Source organism: Peromyscus maniculatus, chromosome 12 (genome assembly GCF_049852395.1).
Source record: "Peromyscus maniculatus bairdii isolate BWxNUB_F1_BW_parent chromosome 12, HU_Pman_BW_mat_3.1, whole genome shotgun sequence".
NCBI lineage: Eukaryota > Metazoa > Chordata > Mammalia > Rodentia > Cricetidae > Peromyscus > Peromyscus maniculatus.
In genome coordinates, this window is record NC_134863.1 from 14417467 (window position 1) to 14443941 (window position 26475).

Sequence of the window (26475 nt, forward strand, 5' to 3'; positions counted from 1 at the left end):
GAATCCCCCCTTATTAGAAAGTGGATAATGTACCCACCAGGAGTGCACGTCTTCCCACGCAAGCTGCCCACCCTTGCTGCTTTTGTAGAATAGTTTCCAGTCTTGAACTTATTGGAATATCATGCTGGACTCTACTCAGACTGCTACAGAACTAAGCTTCTCTTTTCGTTATTAATCTTCATGTCTTTTGGTGGCCTTGTACAAATGTGACATGTCACTTAGGCATATCTTTTGTTCCGTGCAGAGCATCTCATTTTGACTTTTACAGATGTTGCAATCCGTGTAATTTATATAAACCTCCTGACTGTAGAAACTTTTTGCTTCTGGGTTCAACTTTGGGGAAACTAAAATCAAAGACTTGTGTCCTCTGCCTTGGTTTATCTTCAACTCCCACCTTCTCTTTCCTTTACCTCTGTGACCTGTGGTGTTGGGCTGTCTCATCTGCATGAAAGCTTACGTGTCTCTGTCTTTACTTTCAAATCTTGCTTAAATAAAAGGATTTCCAGTGAAAAAAGCAAAACAACCCCATTAAGACATAATGATTTCCAGTCAGGCAGTGGTGGCACACACCTTTACTCCCAGTACTCAGGAGGCAGAGGCAGGTGGACCTCTGTGAGTTTGAGGCCAGCCTGGTCTACAGAGTGAGTTCCAGGACAGCCAAGGCTACACAGAGAAACCATCTCAAAAAAACAAAAACAAACAAAGATACTATAGTTTCCACATTCTTCAGGTGAAGAAACTGCGATGGGAAGGTTATGTGATTCTGACTTACAAACAGGCATATGGGCATACATACAAACTTACACTCATTCACACCCAGACATGCACATACATGGAGACACACACTCAGCCAAGCATGAAACACACACACACACACACTGGCATACATGCACATGCCTGTACAGACACAGTCATACAGAAGTTCAGGAGCAGAGCCAGACTGACATCCATCTAGGACCTCTAACCAAGCGCCGGTCCCCCACATTGACAGCAACCCACTTCAGGGCCTCCCAGGCAGACTCCATCGCCCACTGGAGATTCCCATCAACCGCACAGAATTCAGCCTTTGGAACTTTGATTTCTTCTTTCTCTTTTCGTCTCCCTTCCTCCCCTCCCTCTGACCTTCCTTTCTTATCTTCTTTGTTATTGTTATTGTGTGTGTTTATGAGAGAGAGAGAGAGAGAGAGAGAGAGAGAGAGAGAGAGAGAGAGAGAGAGAGAGAGAGAGAGAATGAATGAGAATGTACAAGTACAGGCACACAAAAGCCACAGGCCACATGTGGAGGTCAGCGAACTCGCAGGAGTGGGTGCCTCAACATCCACCGCCATGGTAAGATGGTCTCCTTGTTTCTCCTCCTCCCACATGGCAGGCCTGTGAGCTTCCCGGTGATTCTCATGTCTCCACCTCCTGGTTCCCAGTAGTAATGCCAGGACTATAAATGTGTGCCACCATGCAGAGGTTTTGTCTGACTTCCAGGCAGCAAACTCAGGTTGTCAGCATGAGGCGAGCACTTTTCCCTGCTGGGCTTCTGCTGCCCCCTTCTCTTCCTTTTTCACTTGAACTAAAGAACTGAGCAGAGAGGCTGGCTTTTCAGATGGGCCAGTGTCCTGGGTGGAGCGCCCAGCACTGGGCTGATATTCCTGTGCTTGCACTTTTCAGGTATGCATTAGAACTGACAGAAGCCTGCGTCTGTACACACCAGTATCCCAAAAGCAATACTGTGTGGGAGGTGTTTGTACATTGTCCCCATTGCTCACACACACAGAGACCTTTGTAACAGACCCAGTAAAGTCACAAGAGGATAACGGAATTGGTTTTAGCTCCTCTTTTATTGGTTTCTGCTCTAATTCACTGGACCAAGTTATGCAATGTTTTGGAAATGTGCTCTGCATTCCCACATCCCCCCCGAAGGCAAACGGGAAGGTCAACAACCCCAGTGTTGCAATGTCCAGCCTGAAACCAGCTTGGACATTGAGCCGAGTCGAATGTGCTCTCTGGGAAAAGGTCAAGCAGCTTGTGACAGCAGAAAACCAAGCAGGGTCCCAGTGGTGAGGCAGGACTGGAGAGAACAGACTGACCAGAGAGGCTGCTAAAAGCAGCTTCGGAGTTGGCTTCCCGCGCTCGGCAAAGGCATCCCTCCGATTCTAGAGGGAAACTTAAACCATGAAGCTCATTACTATCCTGCTCCTCTGCTCCAGGCTCCTGCTGAGCTTCACGCAGGAAGAAGCCCTCCAGGAAATCGACTGCAATGATGAGGATGTATTTCGGGCTGTGGATGCTGCCCTGAAGAAGTTCAACGCTGGGAGACCAATCGGCAATCAGTTTGTGTTGTACAGAGTGATGGAGGGCACTAAAATGGTGAGTGACTGCTTCACGGTGAAATCACTTCTAATTGGTGCTCCCTAGCATGGGGATAGAGGACGGGAGATAGCCGGTCCTTGGGCAAGCAAGGTTGGCCCTCCGGGTAATCATAAAAGCTGTGTCCCAGAAGGAAAGACACAGCGGGAGATGGAGGTGTTTGGAAGGGACAGGCATAGTGGGGAGTCCAGCGACTTCATCAGCTTGCAACAGGAGAAGCACTGGGCCTGTGAACTCACTGACCTCCCAGTCTTAAATGAGAGTTCCGTATGCAGATGAATAAAGGGAATAAGAAGTTGTCATTATTGCCTTGGACCAAGCGAATACCACCGAGTATGTGTGGCTGAGTCTTCGAGGTTAATAGCAATGTTTCCATTAGTTTTCTTCAGTTTGGGGGGGGGGGGTGCAGAGAGGTTGAGACAGGGTGTCAGGTAGCTTTAGACTAGCCACGAACTTGCTATGTAGCTGATGATAAACTTATACTTTTCATCTTCCTGCCTCCATCTCCCTAGTGCTATGATTACAGGCATGTGCCACAATGCCAGGTTTATGTGGTACTGAAGAATCAAACCCAGGACATGCCAGGCAAGGGCTTCACCAACTCTACCAGTAGCCCATTTCGGCTAGTTCTTACTATGCTTTCATTTCTGCGTTAGTGCACTTGGGTAGGAGACAAATGATCCTAAATCAGAGAAAGACAAAATCTATAAGAGTTTAAAAAAAAAAAAGCTGGGTGATGTTGGTGTACGCCTTTAACCCCAACACTTGGGAGACAGAGACAGGCGGATCTCTTAAGTTTGAGATCTACAGAGTGAGTGCCAGGACAGCCAGAGCTACACAGAAAAACCCTGTCTCAAACAAACAAATAAACAAAAAAGAGTTTTTAAAAATAAACTTCACAGACTGGAGAGGTAGCTCAGTGGTTCAGGGCACTGGCTACTCCTGCGGAAGACCTGGGTTCAGTTCCCAGCACCCATGGTAGCTCACAACCATCTATAACTCTAGCTCCAGGGGCTCTGGAACCTCTTTTGGCCACAATGGGCACCAGGCACACATGTAGTATACGTACATACACTCAGGCAGACACTCATACACATAAAATAAAAACTTTTAAAAAATGTAAAAACTTTCAAAAAGATATATAAACAATATAATAAATTTTACTTTCAAAGACTCTTTTGCTGTAGAATAATCCTTTTCTACACTATGAATATGGATTACTCTCCCAGCCTGCCCCATGCCCTCGGGGTTCTATACAGCTTAAAGGAAACAGTTAAACTGATAACAATTTATTAATTGGTTAATAAAAAGCTGACAGGCTGGTAGCTGGGCAGGAAGTTGGGCGAGAAAGCCACACTGAGAATACTGGGGAAAAGGCCGAGTGAGGAGACGCCAGCCAACCACCGAGGAAGCAAGATATGTAAATATGAGGTAGCAGGCCACCAACCACATGGCTAAACATAGATATAAATTATGGGTTAACTTAAGTGTAAAAACTAGTTAGTAATAAGCCTGAACTACCAGCCGAGCATTTATAAGTAATATTAAGCCTCTGAATGATTATTTGAAAACAGCTGTAGGACGGGGCAGGACAGAAAAAAGCCTTTGTTTACACTCTTTCTTTGAATAAATCAAGTTACTTCAGCAGGAAAAAAAAAAAAAAAAAAGTCCAATCATTTGACATGATGATTTAAAAAAAAAAACAAAAACCCTAATGTTTGTGGACTTGTTTGTTTTCCAAAGGTAAAACAAAGCCTTTTGTTTCTCATTCCAGCACAGTGTACACTCTGCTTCTTGGCACTCTGGGGCCGCAGTCTACTAGTGTCTCCATTGGGTGATGGATGGGGTACATGGGTGTTTTGTTGTACGATGTCCATGCAGTGGGCTTCCCCTCCCCATCACTGGGGATCCAGCCCAGGGCACACATCAGGCAAGCACTAGGCCACACCCTGGCCTTTGGATTTACTTGAGGCAGGGCCTCATTATGTAGCTCTGCTGGCCTTGAATTCAAGGTCCTCCTGTCTCAGTGCCCCAAGTGTGGTACCTGGATTGGGATTACAGGCTTCGCACTATGTTCAGCTTCAACCAGACATTTTGAAGACCCATATATGTACTTGTAAACCAGGTTTTACGAAAAAAGAGGGCAGGATTAATACTGTGAATGCTGCTTTGGAATCGTTAAGAATACAAGTGTATTATGAACATTCTCCCAAGGAGTATTTCTGCAGATGTAAACTTTGATATTTTAGTAGACACTCAGCTCTCCCTGAGTCCAGTCAGGACAGGTGTTTGTAACGTGTCAGGTCCCACATACTTGCTGCTGGGTCCTCTGAATGACTCCAGGTGTCACCCTTGCTTCCTCAGGTTTCCTCTGAAACGTTTTATTCCTTCAAGTATCAGATCAAGGAGGGGGATTGTTCTGTTCAAAGTGGCCTCACCTGGCAAGACTGCCACTACAAGGACGCCGAGGAAGCCGTGAGTGTGCGCTTTAGGCGAAAGCCCCAGCCTGCCCCCTGTAACCCTCGGGCTTCTATACAGCTTAAAGGAAACGGTTAAACTGATAACATAAAACTTGTACACATGGCGGGGTACACCTGACGATTTGATCCCCGCGCACTTGTTTAAAACCGGGGCACGGGTTTCCTCACTGTCATCAATCCTTTATGGTGACAAAATTCAAAATCCTTCCGGGCTGTTCTGCCATGAGCAATATCAAATTGTTATCTGCATTCACGCCGCTCTTATTGAACTGTCTGTCACTCAGGGATCCTTGCCAGCCCTGTCCTGTCCCCAGCCTCCCGCTGCTGGAGACTAGTGTCCGGGCCCAGCTTCTGTGACATCACCCTTTGTTGGCTTTTGAAGTCCTGTGCCTACATGCTTTCCCTCACCAGCTGATTTCCAGTCGGCTCCCCGCCCCCCCCCCCCCCCCCCGCCATGTTGCAAGTGACAAGTTTTAATTCCTTACAGTTCTTTCCATTATGTGTACACACCAGCTTCCTTGCCCAATCCTCAGCTACAGACGTTTTTTAATTACAAGGGGATGATTTATATTACTGAGTTGGTTTATGAAGGATGCACATAAACGTTCTAGTACATAGAAAAGTTAGCCACATTGTATCTGAATTCTTGGGAAGACAGACAAACCAGGAATGTGCCAATCCTCAAACAGGCTCGTTGTCCACTCATAAGCAGGTGGTCCTAGTAACCACACAAAGCTCCTGTGTCAGACCTCTGGGAGACAACAGATAGACATTTTGGCTGAGTTCAAGGAAGTGAACTAGTGAAGTGGCTGGTGAAGGAAGAATATTCGAGCTTCAACTATACTGGGTCTCAGTACAAATCTGGACTTTGCCTCCCTCAGTAGGTGCTTTACCCTATTAAAATGAGACGACATTGATCTCACTGGCTGTAGGAGGCTGAAACGAGATGAATTATACAAAGGATCTTGTTGACAGCTTAAGTATCTTAAGGAAACACCCGATCTAGCATCCAATGGCTGCCTTGCCCTGGTGAGAGGGGATGGCAGACAAGTACCCGGCCCGAGAAGCAAGCCTCTCTTCTCAAAGGCTGGGACTCCCTCTCGGGTCCATGTCAGCATCCTCCTCGGGCCAGATGTCAGCATCCTCCCCAGCGTTTGTTTACACACGGTGGTCGGTCATCCACACTTGTAAAAGAGCACTGCTCTCCAGATTAGGAGACCAGCATCGCCACCCTGGCTCTGCCCCTCAGTGATGGGTAGCTGCTCTGCCCTACACAGTCAATCTCTCTGAGCTACCGGGAGGCATCAGGGTGAGCTCTGGCCTCACACAACGGCCCCTGATGCTCAGGAGAGTGGGTAAGACTGAAGAACAACAAGATAAAGGAAGACAAAAAGCATTGTTCATCACTAACAGTAGACAGCTACATCGCTGACAGTGGACAGCCACATCACTAACAGTGGACAGCCACATCACTGACAGTGGACAGCCACATCGCTGACAGTGGACAGCCACATCGCTGACAGTGGACAGCCACATCGCTGACAATGGACAGCCACATCGCTGACAGTGGACAGCCACATCGCTGACAGTGGACAGCCACATCGCTGACAGTGGACAGCCACATCGATGACAGTGGACAGCCACATCGCTGACAGTGGACAGCCACATCGCTGACAGTGGACAGCCACATCGCTGACAGTGGACAGCCACATCGCTGACAGTGGACAGCCACCGTCCGTGCAAGCACCAACTGTGTGCTGCTTCGTTAGGTGCTTTCTGTGTGTTCACACATTTACTCCTCACGGTAACCTGTTAAGTACATGAGGTGTATCTCTACAAGGTGGGTAAACTGAGACACTGAGAGGCACCAGGGCAGAGGGCACAACTAGCAGGCAAGAGAATGGAAACGGGATATTCTAAGAGGTTGAACTGCAGTTCCTGGGAAGAGCATGGGCCCACTGACATTGAAAAGGAAACCAAGCAGGAAGCACAGGCTGCTGGTCCTGAGGGACAGACAGTCTGCCTTGGTGACAGAAAAGCAGCTCCAGGACTCCACTCCAAGCTCAAGTTTAGAAGCTTGACTCTGCCTCTCCCCTGGCCCGTGAAGATCAGCGGCCTGCGGAAGCAATCACCAGGTCACAAAAACATTCATTCTCATGTCTCAAAACTTTGTTGGAGGCTGGAGAGACGGCTCAGTCATTAGGAACACTTGCTGCTCTTATGGAAGACCTGGAGTAGGTTCCTGGCACCCAGATGGCGCCCATAACCATCTGTAGCTCTAGTTCCATGGAATCTGATGCCGTCCTCTGGACTCTACAGGCACCAGGTGCATACACACACACACACACACACACACACACACACACACACACACACACACACACACATACACATACACACACAGGCAAAACACTCATACACATCAAACAAACAAATCTTGAAAGAATTAAAAAAAACTCTATTAAAAATATTCTTTAAGCCACATTTAGTACTAGCTAGATGTCTCCATTAGGAAGAAAGATTAGAGCAAATGGCCTCTTTCTTTTCTTTTAGGCCACTGGAGAATGTACAGCAATCGTGGGAAAGAGAGGAGCTAAGAAATTCGCCGTAGCTATGCAGTCATGCGAGATTACTCCAGGTGGGTGCTTCATCTGGGGGACCCGCCCTGCTGGTGGCAGCGGGTAGGAGCCTGGGGTGAGGGGAGGGGAGGTATGTTGGCGTTAATTATTCCTGTGTACCGGGAACACAACCCAGAGCAGACCGCCTCGCCCTCCCAGAAGGTGACAATGGTAACGCCCTCTGCAGTGTTGGGAGTGTGGTGGGTGTGTGGGTGGAGTAGCACCGCACCAAGTCTTTGGATTGGGTCAGGCTTGTGTCAATCATCCCCTCCGTCCTATCCTAACTCTTCCTGTGTCGCGTCAGCGGGAACTGGGGGGTGGGGACTGGCTGACAAAGAATGAGGAGACAGGGACCTGCCTCCCGTCCTGCACAGCACCCTATAGGGAGGAGACTGTGGGCCTTGAGGTCTGCCCTGGCCTGAAATCATTCCAGATTTTTATCATCCTCGCTTTCTTTTTTTCCCCTTGTCTCAGAAGGGAGATAATAAAAGTGCACACTTCACAGGATTGGTGTGCAGGAAAAATGAGAGGATAAAAGATGCAATGTCTGGACATCGTAAGACCACAGACACCCAGATGATGGCGATAGCTAACACTGCCCGAGCGCTTATGTGCTGCTGTGGATCTAGGGACTTGACATGTATTGACTCATTCGACCGTTACAGCCCCATCAGGGTGGTCTATAGCCTGACTCTTCAAACCAGGAGACTGAGGCCGGAGCAGCTAAATAGCTTACCTAAGGTTATACAGAGACAGTCAGTAGGAGGGTTGGTAGAGGAGGCCCTGTGTACATAAAATCCCTGAAGAATCAAAATAAGGAGCCACCTATGAACAGATACAGCCATTACTATCACTTTCAATAACGTAAAGGTACATTACATTATTATTATTATTATTCTAGAGGGATGGGTGCATATGGGTAATTCCAGTCATGACAGCCTCCCTGGAGCTGGCCTCTTTGGAGGTGGAGAGAGAAACAGAGAGAAATCCAATGACAGTACACACCCAGGAAGTGTGTGTACCAAGGGGTACGGAAGCCTTCGATCCTGATGTAGTGTTTCCGCTGCACTACCCACTCTTCAGCTGTCCACGGCAGGGTGTTTTTTTCCGTCACTTCAGAGGGTCTATGAGAACCCTAAAATCATACGTAAATGTTGCCATTATTGGCATTTTTCCTGGGGAGGGACTACAGCTCTCCTGAGATACGTGAGCCTTGGGTCTAGAGAGTGACCGTACATGCTGATAGCAGCTCCTGTCTGGAGCACAGCCTTTCTCCGACTGTCCGTAACTCCAGCTGGCCCTCTCTGCATCGCGCTGGACGCTACCTCCCGCGCTACTGTCCCTCGACTCATGATTTCTCAGCGCCCTCTGTCCCTTCTCCCCCGGCCCCACACATCATGCTGACACCTCTTGCTATCTTCTTCCTTCCAGCTCAGGCGTCCTCATCATATTCTTAGACGTCTTCTCTGACCTCGTTTTAGCCTCCTGTCTTTCCTAGCTCTCGCCAACCCCCATGAAACGATCTGTCTACACTCGTTCTTTTCTACCTGACTGTCATGCATGGACGTGACACTTGGCATCTCCCGACAACCCTAGCTCAGCACCTGGCGTGTGATGGCAGGGGAAGATGGACTTCAAGGAGGGCTCCTCTTAGGCTGGCGAATGAGAAAGCCTCTCGCCTTCTATGCTGGTTGTCTTACTTAGGGTTTCTATTGCTGTGACGAGACGCCATGACCAAGGCAACTCTTACAAAGGGAGACATTTAATTGGGGTGGCAGCTTAGAGTTCAGAGGTTCGGTCCATTGTCATCACGGCGGGGAGCATGGTGGTGTACAAACAGACACGGTGCTGGCTACATCTTGATCAGAAGGCAACAGGTAATGGACTGTGACACTGACTGGAATCTTGAGCACAGGAAACCTCAAAGCCCATACCCACAATGACACGATTCATCCTACAAGGCCACACCCACTCCAATAAGGCCACACCTCCTACTAGTGCCGCTCCTGATGAGACTAAGGGGGCCGATTACATTCAAACCACCACACTAATCCTATGAAAACAGAGAGGCAGGTGCACCTTCTTGTCAGTACACAGCCATCCGTTTTTCTACCTGCCAATGACTTGTTTTAGAGGATGAAACCGTGAATGTAAAGACGAACAAAGTTTAACAAAATTGTGTGCCATAAAAAAAAAAAAGGAAATACAAACCTATTTGGGAGGCTCCTTCTCCAACAGCCAAAGCATCAGGTTGAATTTGTCAGGGTCGATGACAGGAAATAAATGGAGCTAGGCATCAACGAGCTTTAGTTAACACCGAAAATAACGATGCATCTGTAATGTTTTCCTTTTTTATAAAATGGTGAGTTAATGTATTACTGTGATCATTAAAAATGCATTAAAATAAGGGCCTAAGATGCACCTCATTCTGGAGGTGGAGGGACCTGGGAGAATGGAGCTGATAAATGAGGCAGACTGAAGTCTCATGCGCTAGCCAACTTTATTCAAAGCTTCAGACAGTTTATACCCTGATGGTTAAGAAAGGTCACAGGAGTTAAAGTTCTCATGAGCTCAATCTGTGTACAGTCACAAGGACAAGCCACACTGCAGCAAAAACATGTTTTTCCATAGAGGCCCATAAAGGATAATTTAAACATTTAATTGAATAGCAGCAGCAAGCAATAATGAGTAATCTGAAGTCCACTCACTCCTATCCGCTACAACCGGGAGGAACACAAAAACACATTCCAAGAAAATTCTGTGTTTTGAAGAAACTGAGGTCACAAGACTCTTGTCTTGTTTTCTTGGAGTGTTCTCATAAGCACTCAGAATTCTCCTCACACGACTCCATTCTGGGACTGTGTTCTGACCAGCTAGTATGGCTGAAGGCCTGGGTTCCTATCCTCGTCACCTCATAAAGCGGCACAGAAGCCTGTAGAGAAAAATAGAGAAAGAAGGATCCTTAGCTACACAGATAGTCCCAGACCAGCCTTGGGGTATGTGAGAGCCCTGTCTAAAAAAAAAAAAAAAAAAAAAAAAATGAAATAAATAATAGAACATAAAAAACTATTCCCAATACTCTCCATGTTTTCCTCTGACTGCACACAAGTCCTAAAGTCTTTCATCGCACAGGAGTTATTGGAAAGTTAGCTTATCAGGATCTTTTAAATGGTTTGGGTTTAAGAGCATGTATATGAGAGATGTTTTCAGTCATTAATGCTGCCTTCTTGTCTGCTTTGTCAAGGTAACGGCCCCGTGATGACGGCCAAGTACACCTGTTTGGGCTGTGTCTACCCCATATCGACTGACAGCTCCGAACTGGAGCCGATTCTCAAACATGCTGTCCAACATTTCAACAACCACACCCAACACTCTCACCTCTTCACTCTCGAAAAAGTGAAAAAAGCCCAGAAACAGGTTTGTCTTATCAGTTTCTCCCGACCTGTGGTATGGTTAAAACGGTGTCAGATTAGCATTTTGTCACATAAGATAACCCACTGGCGGGAGGAACCTGTCTGGCCACATGCTGGCACGGTGCTGGAGTTTCTGAGGTTTCGTGAGAAGGACTCTTAAGACAAGGAGCTTTCTCCTGAGTCCAAGTGAACAGAGTGACGCGTAAAAAGGAGAGGGTGACTCTCACATCTTCTTCCCTTGGAGTTTGTTTTAACAGTCAGCATTGCATGTTTTTCCCGGAGATGGAAAAATGAAAATGTCATTCTAGGTTTAAGGTTTTAACACATCTGTATTACTATCTTGTTGTCATTAATGAAACATGGCCTCAAAATGTTAAATTGTTCCTAAAAAGGTGACCATGATTTTCTGGGTACACCCTGAATTATACTGCCCACTTCCTTCTGGTGGTGGGGTAGAAACATCTAGTAATCTGATTATTTATTTATTTGTTTGTTTGTTGTTTGAGGCAGAGTCTGTCAACATAGCCCTGGTTGTTGTGGAACTCACTATGTAAACCAGGAGGTGGGGTAGAAATAGCTATTAATCTGATTATTTTATTCGTTTGTTTGTTTGTTTGTTGTTTGAGGCCGAGTCTGTCTACATAGCCCTGGTTGTCCTAGAACTCACTGTGTAAACAGGGCTGGCCTCAAAATCACAGCGATCTGCCTGCCTCTGCCTCTGTAGCATCGTCTTCCTTTAGTTCAACTGCCACTAGGTGAGATTTGTACTTTACCCACCTGTTTTCATGTACAGCAGTTAGCATAACGGGGTTGGGGGGTGGGAGGGGTGTTGGTCAGCATGGGATGGTGGGTAGTCAGCGTGGGGATGGTGGTCAGCATTAGGGTGGTGGTCAGCATGGGATGGTGGTCAGCATGGGATGGTGGTCAGCATGGGATGGTGGTCAGCATGGGGATGGTGGGTAGTCAGCATGGGGATGGTGGTCAGCATGGGGTGGTGGTCAGCATGGGGATGATGGGTGGTCAGCATGGGATGGTGGGTGGTCAGCATGGGATGGTGGTCACATGGGGTGGTGGTCAGCATGGGATGGTGGGTGGTCAGCATGGAGTGGTGGTCAGCATGGAGCCTGCCAAGAACAAAGCAGAAGAATTTCACTATCTGATGACCTGAGACCCAGAGGACTCACCAGGACAGGCCACTCCCATTTCACACACCTCTAATGCAGAAAATCATATTGCTTCACAAAACTGGGAGAAACATGCCCTCTTGGCAACCCAGAAAAGGAAAAATTGTGGGGTCTTTGTTTGATATAATATTTCATATGTATATTTATTCATTTGCAGTTATACAGAAAATATCGGGGACTGTGTGTGTGTGTGTGTGTGTGTGTGTACACTCAGTATTTATTCAGTGATACCTTTGCCTAGTAATAATGATGGTTTGTATTCCTGGAGCACTTATTATATCCAATTCAATGTTTAAAGATGTTTATAACTTTCACTCGCTATAAATAATGTTCAAGCTGAACCTCAAGTACTTACTCAACCTAAAACCGTTTCAGGTGGTGGCTGGACTGAATTTTGAAATTATCTACTCAATTGTGCAAACTAATTGTTCAAGAAAGCATTTTCGACTCTTAACTCCAGAGTGCAAATCCCTTCTGAATGGTGTAAGTAGGCAAACATTTAATGATAGTCTTTAACATTTTGTTAACAGCATCTACAGGACAGTCAAGCTCTGTGGAAAGAGTAGTTCCCATTTATGTTCACTGGGGATCTTTGGACCCCAAGGTGCTGGCCAGAGACTCTGCATATGTTACACTGAATGTTTGCATTCGTCAGGGATTGGGAACAGGGTTCGGGTTGTCATACTCTCTTAGTCTCCTCCGATGTCGTGTGTGCTCAGTGTGCCGACAGGGTCCTCTAGACCCGGGTTCCTTACTTCAACCTCTTCTCTTCTTGCTTCCTCCTCTTCCCTCGTCTACTTTCATTTTAATTAGCACATTCTGGGATTCTCTCCCTTTGTGGATGACATCTTATCATTTCAACCACGACTACATAGAAATGACATCAGTGACCTTGCTGTGGGTGGTGAACGCCAAGGTGACTGAGGCACGAGCCTTCCCAGAGTTCTTTAGTGTGGTAGCTCTGTTCTATGAATGGAACAGTGGGAAATCTAGACCACAATATGCTAATTTTGTGTAATTTTTTATATAGTTTATTTTTATTTTATGTGCATTGGTGTTTTGCCTTCATATATGTCTGTGTGAGGGTGTCAGAAGCCCTGGAACTGGAGTTACAGACAGCTATAAGCTGCCATGTGGGTGCTGGGAACTGAACCCAGGTCCTAGGAAAGAGCAGCTTGTGCTTTTAACCACTGAACCATCTCTCCAGCCCCCAATTTTTTTCTTTTGTTTTTTTTGGGGACAGGGTTTCTCTGTAAAACAGTCCTGGCTGTCCTGGAACTCACTCTGTAGACCAGGCTGGCCTCGAACTCACAGAGATTGACCTGCCTCTGCCTCCCAAGTGCTGGGATTAAAGGTGTGTGCCACCACTGTCTGGCTAATTTTGGGTATTTTTAATGATAAAGCATTGAGACAAATTATATATGCATCATTAGGAAATTGTTAGGCAAAATATGGTGGACCGTAGATTAGAATACTTTTTACAGAGCCTTTAGTGACATTTCAGTATGTTAAGGAAAAAGCAAAAACCAGGATACAAATTGTACTCACAGGAGCCATGGAGACAGGAGGATTAGGAATTCAAAGTCATCCTCAACTGCACAGTGGGTTGGAAAACAGTCTTCTGTACAAAGACCCTGTTTTAGGGGGAAAAAATAAATAAACAAATGAAGGAAGCAAGGGGTCTGGATGTGATGGCCCACACCTTTAATCCCAGCACTCTAGAAGCAGTAGATCTCTGTGAGTTCAAGACCAGACTGTTCTACAAACTGAATCCAGGCCAGCTAGGGCTAGACAGACAGACCCTGTCTCAAAATTATTTTTTAAGTAATTTTTTTAAAAAAGGAAGAAAGGGAAAACTATGTATATAGTCATCCAAATATACAAAGTAAAACAAATTTAAACATAAAAAGTGATAGAAAATAGCCAGGCAATGGTGGTGCACACCTTTAGTCCCAGCGCTTGGGAGGCAGAGGCAGGCAAATCCTTCTGAGTTTGAGGCCAACTTGGTCTACAGATCAAGTTTCTACAACCAGGATTACACAGAGAAACTGTGTCTCAAAAAAACATAGATAGATAGATAGATAGATAGATAGATAGATAGATAGATAGATAGATAGATAGATAGATAGATCACCAACACTCACATTAAAAAGGGGGGGGGGGGCAGGAGTGGTGGCATGTCCCTATACTCCTAGCACCGGGGAGGAAGAAACGGGGGGATTCCTGGAGTTCATTGTGCACATACACAAATGAAGGCATGCCCACCTAGTATACAAATAAATACATCAAACCACACTAAGCAGAAAACTGGTAGGTGAGCTTGCAACTGCACTTCCAGGTGTGTCCCCAAAGGAACCCAAACCGGAAGCTCAAACAGATACAGTCATGATCCCAGCAGCACTACTCAGAGAACCAAAAAGTAAAAAACAACCCACGTGCCCATCAACAGGGGTCCGCCCTGCTTAGGTTCTGTGGCTGTGGTAAAATATTGACCAAAAACAGCTTGGGAAGGAAAGAGTTTATTTCATCAAAGTCACAGTCCGTCACTGAAGGACGTCAAGGCAGGAACTCCAACAGGAGCCTGGGGGCAGGAACTGCAGAACCACAGAGGAACTGCTTCCTAGCTTGCTGCTCAGGCTCCTGTTTAGCTCTTCCTTATCCCTCCAAGGACCGCCTTCCCAGGGGTGGTACCATCCACAGTGGGCTGGGCCCTCCCGTATCAATCATTAATCAAGAAAATGCTGGAACTGGAAAGGTGGCTGAGCACTTAAGAGCGCTTATTGTTCTTCCAGAGGACACAGTTTCCATTCTCAGCACCCACACGGTGAATCAAACCTTCTGGAACTCCAGTTCCAGGGTTTCTGATCCCTCTTATGGCCTCCATGGGCACCAGGCACATAGTGGACACACACATGTATGCAAAACACTCGTACATATAAAATACAATTTTAAAAGGAAAAGAAAATGTCCCACAGACTTGCCTACAAGCCAATCTGATGGAGGCATTTTCTCAGTTGAGGTTCTCTCTTCCCAGGTGATTCTAGTTTGTGTCAAGCTAATTAAAATAACTAATCAGAACAGCAGGTGAATGGATGAATGGCATAATCTATATATACAACAAAAGATGTCTGATACACCTACAGCATGAATGAACCTTGAAACATGGTATAAATGAAGTAAGTCAGAAATGGAATTATAAATATTGTATGATTCCACTTATGCACGTGTAAGGTAAGCAAGTTCATGAAGACAGGACGTAGATGAACGTTCAGAGGGGCCGAGAAAGGGCAGAATGCTCATCTGTTGGGCACTGAGTTCAGAGCTTCTGTTGGATGAAAGGACTTTTCAAGGTAGTGGCGATGGCGGTGCAGCAAGGCGAATTTTAACTAACGCCAGCAAGTTCCACAACTTTTAAAGTTTTAGATGGAAAAGTTTACATTTTATATATAGATATCCTATCTATTTTTATATCTTATTTCATGTACACATAATTTTACTCTAAAAATCCATATATGCTCACTCCTATTTAACTATGTCAGTTTGGGACAGTTCTTGCAGCCAAAGGCCTCTGGGTTTCTTAGACTTCGCAGCTACTGGAGGCTGTGTGGCTCTTCGTACCATGCAGCACCTTTTTTCTGCATCTGTTTACAAGCCATCAGTCTAGTCACCTCTTGACAAAAGGAGGAAATCCCAACAGCTTTGGTACAACTTCTCTGAGACTTCATTTCCCTTCCTTGTAAGATGAGAAATGGCATTAGCAATGATCTCTCAGTTTTTATAATAACTAAAGACAATGTAATGGACAATATTTCGCCCATGGTTGGTAAGATTTAAGCCTTGCTCCTCGGCATCTGCAGGGAGCTAAACCCACATGTCCAAGTCCATCTGCATCCTCACAATCCTCTCAGACGACCCCTGTACACACATTGTTTCATGACTGAAGAGGTTTCATGAGTCAGTCTCGATCTGGAAAGCTTACCAGAGTCACCTGAGGGCTTTTGGAAATACCTGCCCCAGGATCCCTAGAATGATCTGGTGTGTGGGCCAGGAGTCAGTGACCCAAACAGTAAAGCTTCTAAGCGAGTCAAAAGTGCTGCTGGAATTGAGAACGATAAGCTACCACACTCCACATCCAGCGCTAACACATTACAATTGTGATGCCCTATAGCTTTGACACTTGACTTTTATTATATATGTTGGCTTATTAGAAAGACACATATTGTCTTAAAGCTGTAGGCGATGTAGAAACATGGAGAAGGTTAATATTGAACCACAGTCAAAGGCCTGAAGACATACATCTTAGTGCATTTTCGCTTCTTCATTTAGGCAGGGGAGATAGAGAGAGGGGATTAGTTGTGGGAACTTTTCGGGGACTTTTTCTCTCTTAAAGGTTGTGATGATTTTATTCAATTTTTTGATTGATTTATTTTATTTCAAGTGTATGGGTGTTTCACCTGTGTGTATAATCTGTGCACTGTGTATATGCAGTGCCTGCAGAAGCCAGAGTGGGCATCAGATCCATAGGAGCTGAAGTTGTGGGTGGTCATGAACTACCATGGGGATGCTGGGTATTGAACCCCAGTTCCCCATAAGAACAGTGAGTGCTCTTAACTGCTGAGCATCTGTCCGGCCCTATGATAACTTTACATGCTCTATTTCCTGTCACCTAAGAATTCCTCCATGCCACTAGAAATCTTGGTAAGCTTTTAAAACGACTGTATGATATTCAGGCAAGGACAACAGCATTTTACAACAGCATTCCTACTTTGGAATACTGGGGTTATTTCTATTTTTCATATAATTACTAACAGCAAACATTTTTTATTTAAAAATCTTCATTTCTTCATTAGCATTAGCTTTTTGCTAAAATATATCAATTTACCTTCTATTGGTATTAGAATTCACTATTTTATAGCTAAAAATAATTTAGTTTTAGTTTTCTCAATTTATAATTAAGTTAATGTGTTAATTTTCCTGAAATGTCTTTTTACAAATATACTAGAAGTTTATGGCTTGAATTTCTGGATGAGAAATTATCATCTTTGCCCATTCTTTTCTTGGTGTGTGTGGTGTATGCACATATGTGCACATGTATGTATGAGTGTGCTCACCTGTGCAGATGCATGTGAAGGTCATATGCTCAGCTGATCTTTGCCTCTAAAACAAAACAAAGCCAAAATTGGAGCTGTGAGAGAGCGGTCTCAGTCAGTAAAGTGCTTGTCTTTGTAGACCTATAAACCCAGAGCCAACGAGACAGCAACAGGACCCTGGGCTCACTTGACGCTAGCCTACTGGAATCAGTGAGCTCCAGGTTCAGGGAGAGGTCCTTTCTCATGAATGAGTGGAGAGTCTGCAGAGGTGGCTCAGTCATTGAAAGGAAGCACCGCTCTTGTAGAGGAACTGAGTTCAGTTCCCAGCACCCACACCCCACTCTGGCAGCTCACAACCTCCTGTAAATCCAGCTTCAAGAGATTCATCATCCTGCACTTGTGTATACAAACACACACACAGACAGACAGACAGACACACACACACACACACACACACACACACACACACGTAGAAAGAGAGAGAGAAACCTACGTACTTATACAGTCACCGAGTAGTGGACATTGTTTCATGCTGCTTGTGTTTACTTGTTACCACTAATACTCTTGTGTGCTTCTCATTTTCTCCTGCTTTCAGACACTGTCTTTTCTTTTTACTAGTTGTTTTCTTTCAAAATTGACTCCAGGGGCTGGAGAGATGGCTCAGAGGTTAAGAGCACTGACTGCTCTTCCAGAGGTCTGGGAGTTCAATTCCCAGCACCCACATGGTGGCTCACAACCATCTGTAATGAGATCTGGTGCCCTCTTCTGGCCTGCAGTCATACATGTTGTATACATAATAAATAAATAAACCTTTAAAAAAAATTGATTTCAGTTTCTGATTTTGAACCACCAGGATGTTGGTGAGTGTAGACATAATGCCTTTGTGAATATCCATCAAGAAATTGCTTCCTTCTCCCAGAGCTGTGACCTTTATCCAGGTAAGAAAGCAGCTACGGGGCCGTGGTGAGGTAGTGGGGCCTGCCTTCTTACCCAGCTGCCCTGCGTCTGGAAGTGGCCAAGGCAGCACAGTTGACAGAAGAAACGATGTGTGTTCTTCTCCGGGCCAAGGCAGTCTTCAGGTGCACTGCCGGCTGGCTTTCCTTTTATACAAATCGTTCTTAAATCTGGTGTTTTGAGTTGGAGAGAACCGCATCTCGATTTTTAGCCACCCACAATGGAATCTTCCCGGATAGAGGTGGTTTTCCCTGCATGTTACGATGGGGGGAGCTGTGTGAAAAGCTTATGCTTAAGTCAGCATTCCCCATAAAAGGGGGCTGGCTTCTCTCACACTTATACACAGCTCCACGCACGCGCGTGTGACATGACCAGCCGCGCCACTGTGCACATGTCGTGGTGAGAAGCACCATGGCACTGTCTGCTCACAGAGGCCCCGCTGGAGGGGCATTCCTTTGGGTTCGCTCTGGCCTTCCTCTAAGTTACACACTTCTCTTTAGTTTACAACAAAGATGGGAAGTTTTAAACTGGGCATGGTGGCACACACCTGCAATCATACCAGTCGGGAAATGGAAGCAGGGGGATCATAAGTTCTAGGCCAATGTTTTCTATGTATAGAATTCAAGGCTGGCTTGGGACACATAAGACCCTGTCTATGGGGGAAAAATCAAACCAAGTATAGCATATGGCTCAATATGGTCGAAGACATGCTTCCCTAAACATCTGAGCTGCAAGGAGGACAGAGAAGAGAGGAAGAAAGTGACTGTCTCATGGACCACCTTCCCTTAACCCTGCTCTGGCTACCCCCCACCTTGTGAGATGTTGGGCTTCGGTGTGTGTGAGACAGGAGCCAGGCTAGACTGCTCTTTGGGTGGACCCACTGACTTTAAATCTGCTTTTCCAGGAGAAGATTTGTCACACCCAGGAGGAGATTTGCCACACCCACTTCCTGAGAGTTGCCCCGGATGCCCCAGCAGCATACCTGCGAACAGCCCGCAGCTGACAGAGGCACTCGATCATGCTATCAGAAAGCTTAACACACAAAATAACCACCCTTTCTTTTTCAAGATTGACATGGTGAAAAAAGCAACATCACAGGTCTGTGAACAGTTACAAAGGTGGAGGGAGGTTGTAGCCTATGCTTGGTCGGTTGCTGATTTGACCCCTGGTCTTGGTTCTGGTTGAGGAAACTATACCTGGTCACAGGATTTGGTGGTTTAAATTCCAAGTCCCAACTCAGCCATGTGCTTGAATGTCTTGGACAAGTATCTTTAAAATTCTCTGTTTGCCAGAAGATGGTAGCGCACGCCTTCGATCCCAGCAGTTGGGAGGCAGAGGCAGGCAGATCTCTGAGTTTGAGGCCAGCCTGGTCTACAGAGCAAGTTCCAGGACAGCTAGGGCTACACAGGGAAACTCTATCTCAAAAAAACAAAAAACACTGGGCGGTGGTGGCGCATGCCTTTAATTCCAGCACTCTGGAGGCAGAGGCAGGCAGATCTCTGTGAGTTCGAGGCCAGCCTGGTCTACAAAGTGAGTTCCAGGAAACGCACAAAGCTACACAGAGAAACACTGTCTTGAAAAACCAAAAAAAAAAAAAAAAAAAAGCTCTGTTTTCTACCTGTAAATGTCTGGGGTGAAGCTCAAATTAGGTAAAATCACTTCCAAACTCCAAAAGGCTATCTAAACCCTGGAAACCACTATATAATTAGTAAAATCCCAGACAGGAAAAGCAAAGCTTTTATTTTCTGCCTTTCTAGGCTCTTATCTCATAAGAACATTTAGTGCCAGGTGTTGTGGCACACACCTATCCCTAATCCAAGCCCTCAGAAGCTGAGGCAGGAGGATTGCCACAAGCTCTAGACTTGGACTACATAGCAAGATCCTGTCTTAAAATACACACACACACACACACACACACACACACACACACACACACACACACACTAAAAGAGAGAGAAAGAAATGCTAAACCACTTGGACTCATCCAAATGACTGCCCTTCATTCTCACATGGCCACATTCTTTCTCCCTCCTCTCTCTCTGCTCTGGATGCCCTCATGTCCTACAACTATATCTCTGGGTGCTTAGCTCTTCTTTCACACCCTATCAATAAAGGCTAGTTACCTTCATCTGGGGACAGAGGATCAGCTCTATCATAGCCTCTATCCTTGGTGACTCTGTGTGGTTATTAAAATCTCAGGCTTTGTGGCACCAGATGTAAAAAGAGCAGCTGGATTAGAAAAGCCAAAATAAAAAAAGAGAAAAGGAAGGAAGGGAGAGAGGGAGGGAGGGAGGGACGGAGGGAGGGAGGGAGGGAGGGAGGGAGGAAAGGAGGAAAGCCAAAATCTCTAACAGTGCTGGCAGTCTATGACCGGAATGTGCAAGGACAGATTCCTACTCTAAAGAATCGAGGCTGGCTTTCCTAGATACAAGACTAAAAAAAAAAAAAAAAAAAGTAATCAAAATAGAACCAAGCTGTTACAGAATCCAACATGATCTTTGTAATCTCATAAGAAAATTCTCACTTAAAAGTTCATACTTTTGGCTTAGCAGTTGGATTTCTAGGAATCTGAAACAAGAGACTTCATACACAACCATAGTCATTGTCATTTCGATTATAAGAGCAAAAAGATGTGGTAAGCTGTCAAACTCTCGGGCCATTGAGATGGCTCCGGTGATAAAGGCACTTCCTACACCTGCCTGCCAGACAGCCTAAATTCCATCCCTGGAACTCACATAAAAGTGGAAGGTGAGATCCGATTCCACGGAGTTGCCCTCTGACTTCCACACGCATGCCGTGGCATGCACACACCCACCCCACCCACCACATACACACTAATAATAACAGGATCCACAATGGGGAAATGGTTAAATGAAGCCTAGGAGATCCCAACAGTGGAGCGTTAGGCAGAATCTTCAAGGCGTCTTTGTAAGGCGTGGTCAATGGGGGAGTGTCTTGTGCTGTAGTATTCAATACAGAGCAGAAGGTAAAAGTGAATCCACGTTATGCTCCACCACTGTGCCGTACAGAAAGCAATACTGAAAAGAGATGAATAGGTGCAGTGTTGGTGTGTTCCCCGGGGGGGTGGTTTGTAGGGGTGGCGTCATGGACTATTTATTCTCATCTTTCTAATTTCCTCAGTTTTAGGACCAAAAAGGGTAAACAAATGTCATTAAGATAACTCTCAACGGACTATTGCTCTCTGTATGGTGTGGTACTCCTACCCCACAGTGCAGGGCCTCACTGCCTTCACTTCAGTGACCCATGCCAGCTCCTTTGAAGGGACTGCTGGTTTATTCCGCTCTTTCTAGTGCCGGCTTTACCTCCCGCCTGACATGTCTGCTGTCCTATGAAATTCCTTCATTCTTAGCGATGTCAGAATTGGGTGTCATGTACTGCGCACCCAAAGCTTGGGGTCTAGGAGGCTGCCCCTCATTCATCCCCCTTCTTCCCCATCCCCTCCCCGCCCGTGTGTGTGTGTGTGTGTGTGTGTGTGTGTGTGTGTGTGTGTGTGTGTGAAGGGTGCCAAGGGAACGCTGTGAGATAATACGTGAGCCCAAGGGACCAGGAAGCAGACAACCCTTCAGCTAGCTGCCAAATCTACTAGAATACAGGGTGGATTTCATTTGAAAACATTCACTTGATCCTTAGCCTGATTATTCAAAGCAGCCTTTGACGTAGCAGTTTCCAGGCAATCAATTAGCCGTGAGGAACTTGTTGCCATGCAGTCTCTTCACAGAGATCTTGCTAAGTTGCTAAAGATGTTTTGTATAGTTTTAAGCTTGCCTAAACTTGCCTTGCCGTTATTTGTTTAGTCCTATTAGAGTGTGCATCCACTCCAAATTGGATTGATAATTGTAAAACCAAGCTCTAAACCACCACCCTTAGTGAGGAAGGTTTCTGCCACTCCCTGTTACTTCCTGTCACTTGCTCCAGCTCCACTGCTGCTGGTCCTGGGGCTGGTGATGGTGCTCCCTGGGGCTGGGGATGGTGCTCCCTGGGGCTGGGGATGGTGCTCCCTGGGGCTGGGGATGGTGTTCCCTGGGGCTGGGTATGGTGCTCCCTGGGGCTGGGTATGATGCTCCCTGGGGCTGGGGATGGTGTTCCCTGGGGCTGGGGATGGTGCTCCCTGGGGCTGGGGATGGTGTTCCCCTGGGGCTGGGGATGGTGCTCCCTGGGGCTGGGGATGGTGCTCCCTGGGGCTGGGGATGGTGTTCCCTGGGGCTGGGTATGGTGCTCCCTGGGGCTGGGGATGATGCTCCCTGGGGCTGGAGATGGTGCTCCCTGGGGCTGGGGATGATGCTCCCTGGGGCTGGGGATGGTGCTCCCTGGGGCTGGGGATGGTGTGCCCCATCTCTGCTCAGATGAACAAATGCTGAAAATCTATGTTCACAGTTTTGAGAATGTTCCTTTTAACATAAGTCCTAAGACTGTAAAAGAATTTGTATATATCTAATTTTGAGGGATTTGTATGTGTGTTTATTTGTGGTTCTGGGGACCAAACCCAAGGCCTTGGGCTTCTACACTGAACTAACCCCCAAGTCAACTTGCACACACCTGAGACTTTCGATGCAAACTCCCATGTGAGTGTTAAGGAAACCAAATGGAGAGATGGCAGGTAGGTTCAAGAAAGGAGCTGAGGGCTGAGTGGTGGTGGCACGCGCCTTTAACTCCAGCACTCAGGAGGCAGAGGCAAATGAATCTCTGTGAGTTCGAGGCCAGCCTGGTCTACATAGTGAGCTCCAGGACAGCCAGGGCTACCCAGAGAAACCCTGTCTTGAAAAAAAGGAAAGAAAGAACCATTTAGGAATGAACTCTGTGCTCGGAGAGAGAACTGTGGGCAGACTTCTGTTTAGACTGCTGCTGATCAGCTCTGTCCCGCCAGCTGCTCCCCCAAATAACCCCACAGAATTAATACTAAATATAAACGCTCAGCTGATAACTTAGGCTCATTTTTACCTAGCTCTTATAATTTAAACTAACTATTAATCTATGTGCTGCCCTGAGGCTCATTTACCTCATGTACATACTACCGATCTTGCTCGCTCTGTCTCATGGTGTCTCCTCCAGTCTCCTCAGATTCTGCCCTTTTTCCCAGGGTTCTCTCTGCCCTGAAAATTTTGCCTAGCCATTGGCCAGTCAGTTCTTTATTAACCAATTAGAGTAATACATATTCACAGTGAACAAAAGGATTATTCCACAGCATAGGACCTCATAACAAGGGAGCCAGGATCCAGCCCTTGAGGTAGGAGGTCATAAAAAACAATCTGGTCTTGATTCTACCCTTTCCGGCAGGGACCAAATGTGCACTGGACCGGCAGTGGGTGTCTGCATGCCCTCAGTCCTTGCTGGTGTGGACAACTGAGGATGATGTTACTCCGCTTTCTCACAGCACCTGTCTCTGCTTATTAGCAACATTAAGCCTTGTTCAGACTGGTGCACGCTGTAATTTCTTTTCTGAGATACTCAGGTCCCATGTCCATCTTTCAACGTTGGGCTTTATGCTCATGGCAGTATTTATCCTATGTCTCAGTTTTACCCATTTGCCTTTCCACTTAGTTTATTGTGTTAACTTATGATTTTTAATAAACTTTAATAAACAAATAAAAACATCACAAACCAAAATTAACCACACCCAAATAATTGAATGAACTTAGCAAACATAATTGGCATCAAAACAGAAGCTGCGAAGCTTACATTGTTTTACATTTTCAGTATCAACTGTGTTTTATGTACTTACTCATCACCAAAATCAAAAAGTCCGTGACAGAATTAACAATGAGAAACTAATTAGCTTTATATCCTCTTTCTTGTTCTCTTTTCTTCTTCTTAGACTATACTCACATGTACATTGATTTATGTGTTTTATTGGCTGGGTTCCTCATAGGAAAACATGATAAATTTCTTGCTGAGAGTGTGGGACCTTGTTTAATATTCATTCCACATGCTACGTCTATGCATTTTCTGGCAAATTTTTTGTTTCATTTTTTTCTTCAGAGCTGAGTAATATTCCAGTGTACATATATATATGTACTAAATTTTCATTATCCATTCATCTGTTGATGAACAACTAGATTGATGTCAATTTTTTGCTATAATGAATAAAACAGCAACAAACCCAGGGGTATAAATGTCTATGGTAGGGTGTAAGTTCTCTGGGCTTAGGCACAGAGTGAAATAGATGGGCTGTATGGTAGTTCTACTTTATTTTATTTTATTTTTTAAGGAATGTTCAAACTGATTCCCTTAACGGCTATATTAATTTTCATCCCTACCAGCAGCAAATAAGGGTTCATTTCTCTTCGTATCTCTTCACATCCTTGGTTGTTGGATTAATTAATGGTAGCCATTCTGAGCGGGGTGAGGTGTTATCTGAAAGCAGTTTTAATTTGCATTTTCCTGATGGGTAGGGATACTGAACACTTTTTAGAATAGTTATTGGCCATTTGTGTTTCTTTTTTAAAAACTGCCTGTAAGTTCGTTTGCCTATTTGTTGATTGACAGTTTTATTCCCTTGGTATTGAACATCTGCCACGCTTTGTAAGTTCTGGATATTGTCTCATGGGCAGCTGGTAAGGATAACCTCCGACGCTGTGGGCTGTGTGTGCCCTGATGTTTCCTTTGCTGTATGAGACTGTATGTTCACACAGTCCCGTCTGTTGGTTTCTGGGTCTGGTTCCCGTGCTGTTGGTCTGTTTTGTGGCAGTTGTAGCTGTCCCTGTCCCTAGCTCTACAGTACATATATTTGAGGTCAAGAGCCACAATACCTTCAACATTGTTCTTGCTCTTCAGGATTGTTTTGGTCGTTCACTCTTTTGGGGTTCCATATGAATTCTTGTATTATTTTTTTTCTAAACCTGTGAAATATGACATGGGGACTTTTATGGGCATTGCATTAATTGTGTATATTAATTTGGGTAGTATAGACATTGTCACGATATTAATTTTGTCTATTCAGGAATATGGACTATTTTTCTATTGTCTAGTGTTTTCTGTAATTTACTTTGCCAATATCTTGAAAATGTCACTGTGGAGGTCTTTGACTTCTTTGGTTAGATATATTCCTAAATACTTTTGTTTTCATTTTATTTTTGAAACAGGAGCTCATTATATAGTCTAAGCTGGCCCAGAACTCACTATGTAGACCAGACTGGCCTCAAACTCACAGAGATCTACTTGTCTCTGCTCGCAAGCGCTGAAACTGAAAGCATACACCACTGTGCTAAGCCACTTGCTCTGATTTGTGAGAAATTATTCTCATCATCACCTATCCATTTAAACATTTCCTTTAGGCTTGCTCCCACCCCTTCTCCTAGGAATGCCCCTCCATATCCTGGGTTCTGATGAGTATTTACTCTTTAGTCATTTTTTTTTAATTTTCAAATACATTTGGAATTTATATTGACATGCAGTGTTCTCTACTGGGGAAAAAACACACAAAGGAATGAACCTGGGCACAGAGACTTTGAACTTCATGCACTGGAAACCTTGATCAGAAGGCCACTGGTGGTGGCGGTGTGGATGCAGTCTTAAGACCGTCCTGGGCGTGTTGAATTTGTTCCCCCAAGCTCTGAATCAAGTTGAGCCGTCAGCATCAGGAGGTCAGGATGGCGGCTCACACCTATAGTCCTAGCACTGGGAAGGTTGAGGCAGAAGGTAGGTGGTTTCGATGACCACTTGTTCCAGGCCACTCTGAGTTATACAATGAGGTTATACCTCAAATAAAAAAATAAAAATTAAAAACTTGGAGAATATAGCTCAATGGTAGATCCCTGACAGGGTCCTAGCACCCATCCCTAGTACAACAAAGATCAAACAATAAAAGCATAAAGAGCTACAGAAGGTTTCAATTGTTTTTTACAAAATGAGATTGTAGTATCAGTGTGTAAGTCCCCTCTTTTTCAGTAAGAGCTGCCCTTCCAGGTCACTACATATAGATGCGTTCTTTTCAGTAGCTTTGTAATGCTACACACACACACACACACACACACACACACACACACACACACACACACGCACGCATTTCAATCCCACAATAAATAATTAGATCACAAAGCTGGGCTATAGACAACTGTTTATAGACAACTTCGTGTCGTGATTAAAACCGTTACTAAATACTTAAATGGGAGGGCTGCCGAGATGGCTCAGTGGCTTAGAGAACTGACTCCTCTTACAGAGGACCCAGGTTCAGTTCTCATGACCCACGTGGTGGCTCTTAACCCTCTGTAACTGCAGTTTCAGGGTATCTGGTGTCCTCTTCTGGGCTCTCAGGACACTGCTGCACCCATGTGTTGCACAGATGCATATGCAAGAATACCCACACATATAAAATCAGGATAAATAAATCTCAGGCTGAGCATGGTAGGTCGTGGCTGTAA

The 26475-nt window shown here is 45.4% G+C and overlaps 1 protein-coding gene across 2 annotated transcripts in view; it reads left to right on the forward strand.

Moving 5' to 3' along the window:
- Positions 1-1854: 1854 nt before the first annotated feature.
- Positions 1855-26475, forward strand: part of Kng1 (kininogen 1) — a 29780-nt gene continuing 5159 nt past the window's right edge. For both annotated transcript variants that reach the window (XM_006985060.4, XM_042259090.2), the window contains exons 1-7: positions 1855-2358; positions 4723-4833; positions 7392-7476; positions 10701-10873; positions 12429-12536; positions 17997-18081; positions 19002-19195. In XM_006985060.4, coding sequence (XP_006985122.1) covers positions 2164-2358; positions 4723-4833; positions 7392-7476; positions 10701-10873; positions 12429-12536; positions 17997-18081; positions 19002-19195 — 951 coding nt within the window. In that variant the 5' untranslated portion in view covers positions 1855-2163. The remainder of the gene's footprint in view (positions 2359-4722; positions 4834-7391; positions 7477-10700; positions 10874-12428; positions 12537-17996; positions 18082-19001; positions 19196-26475) is intronic.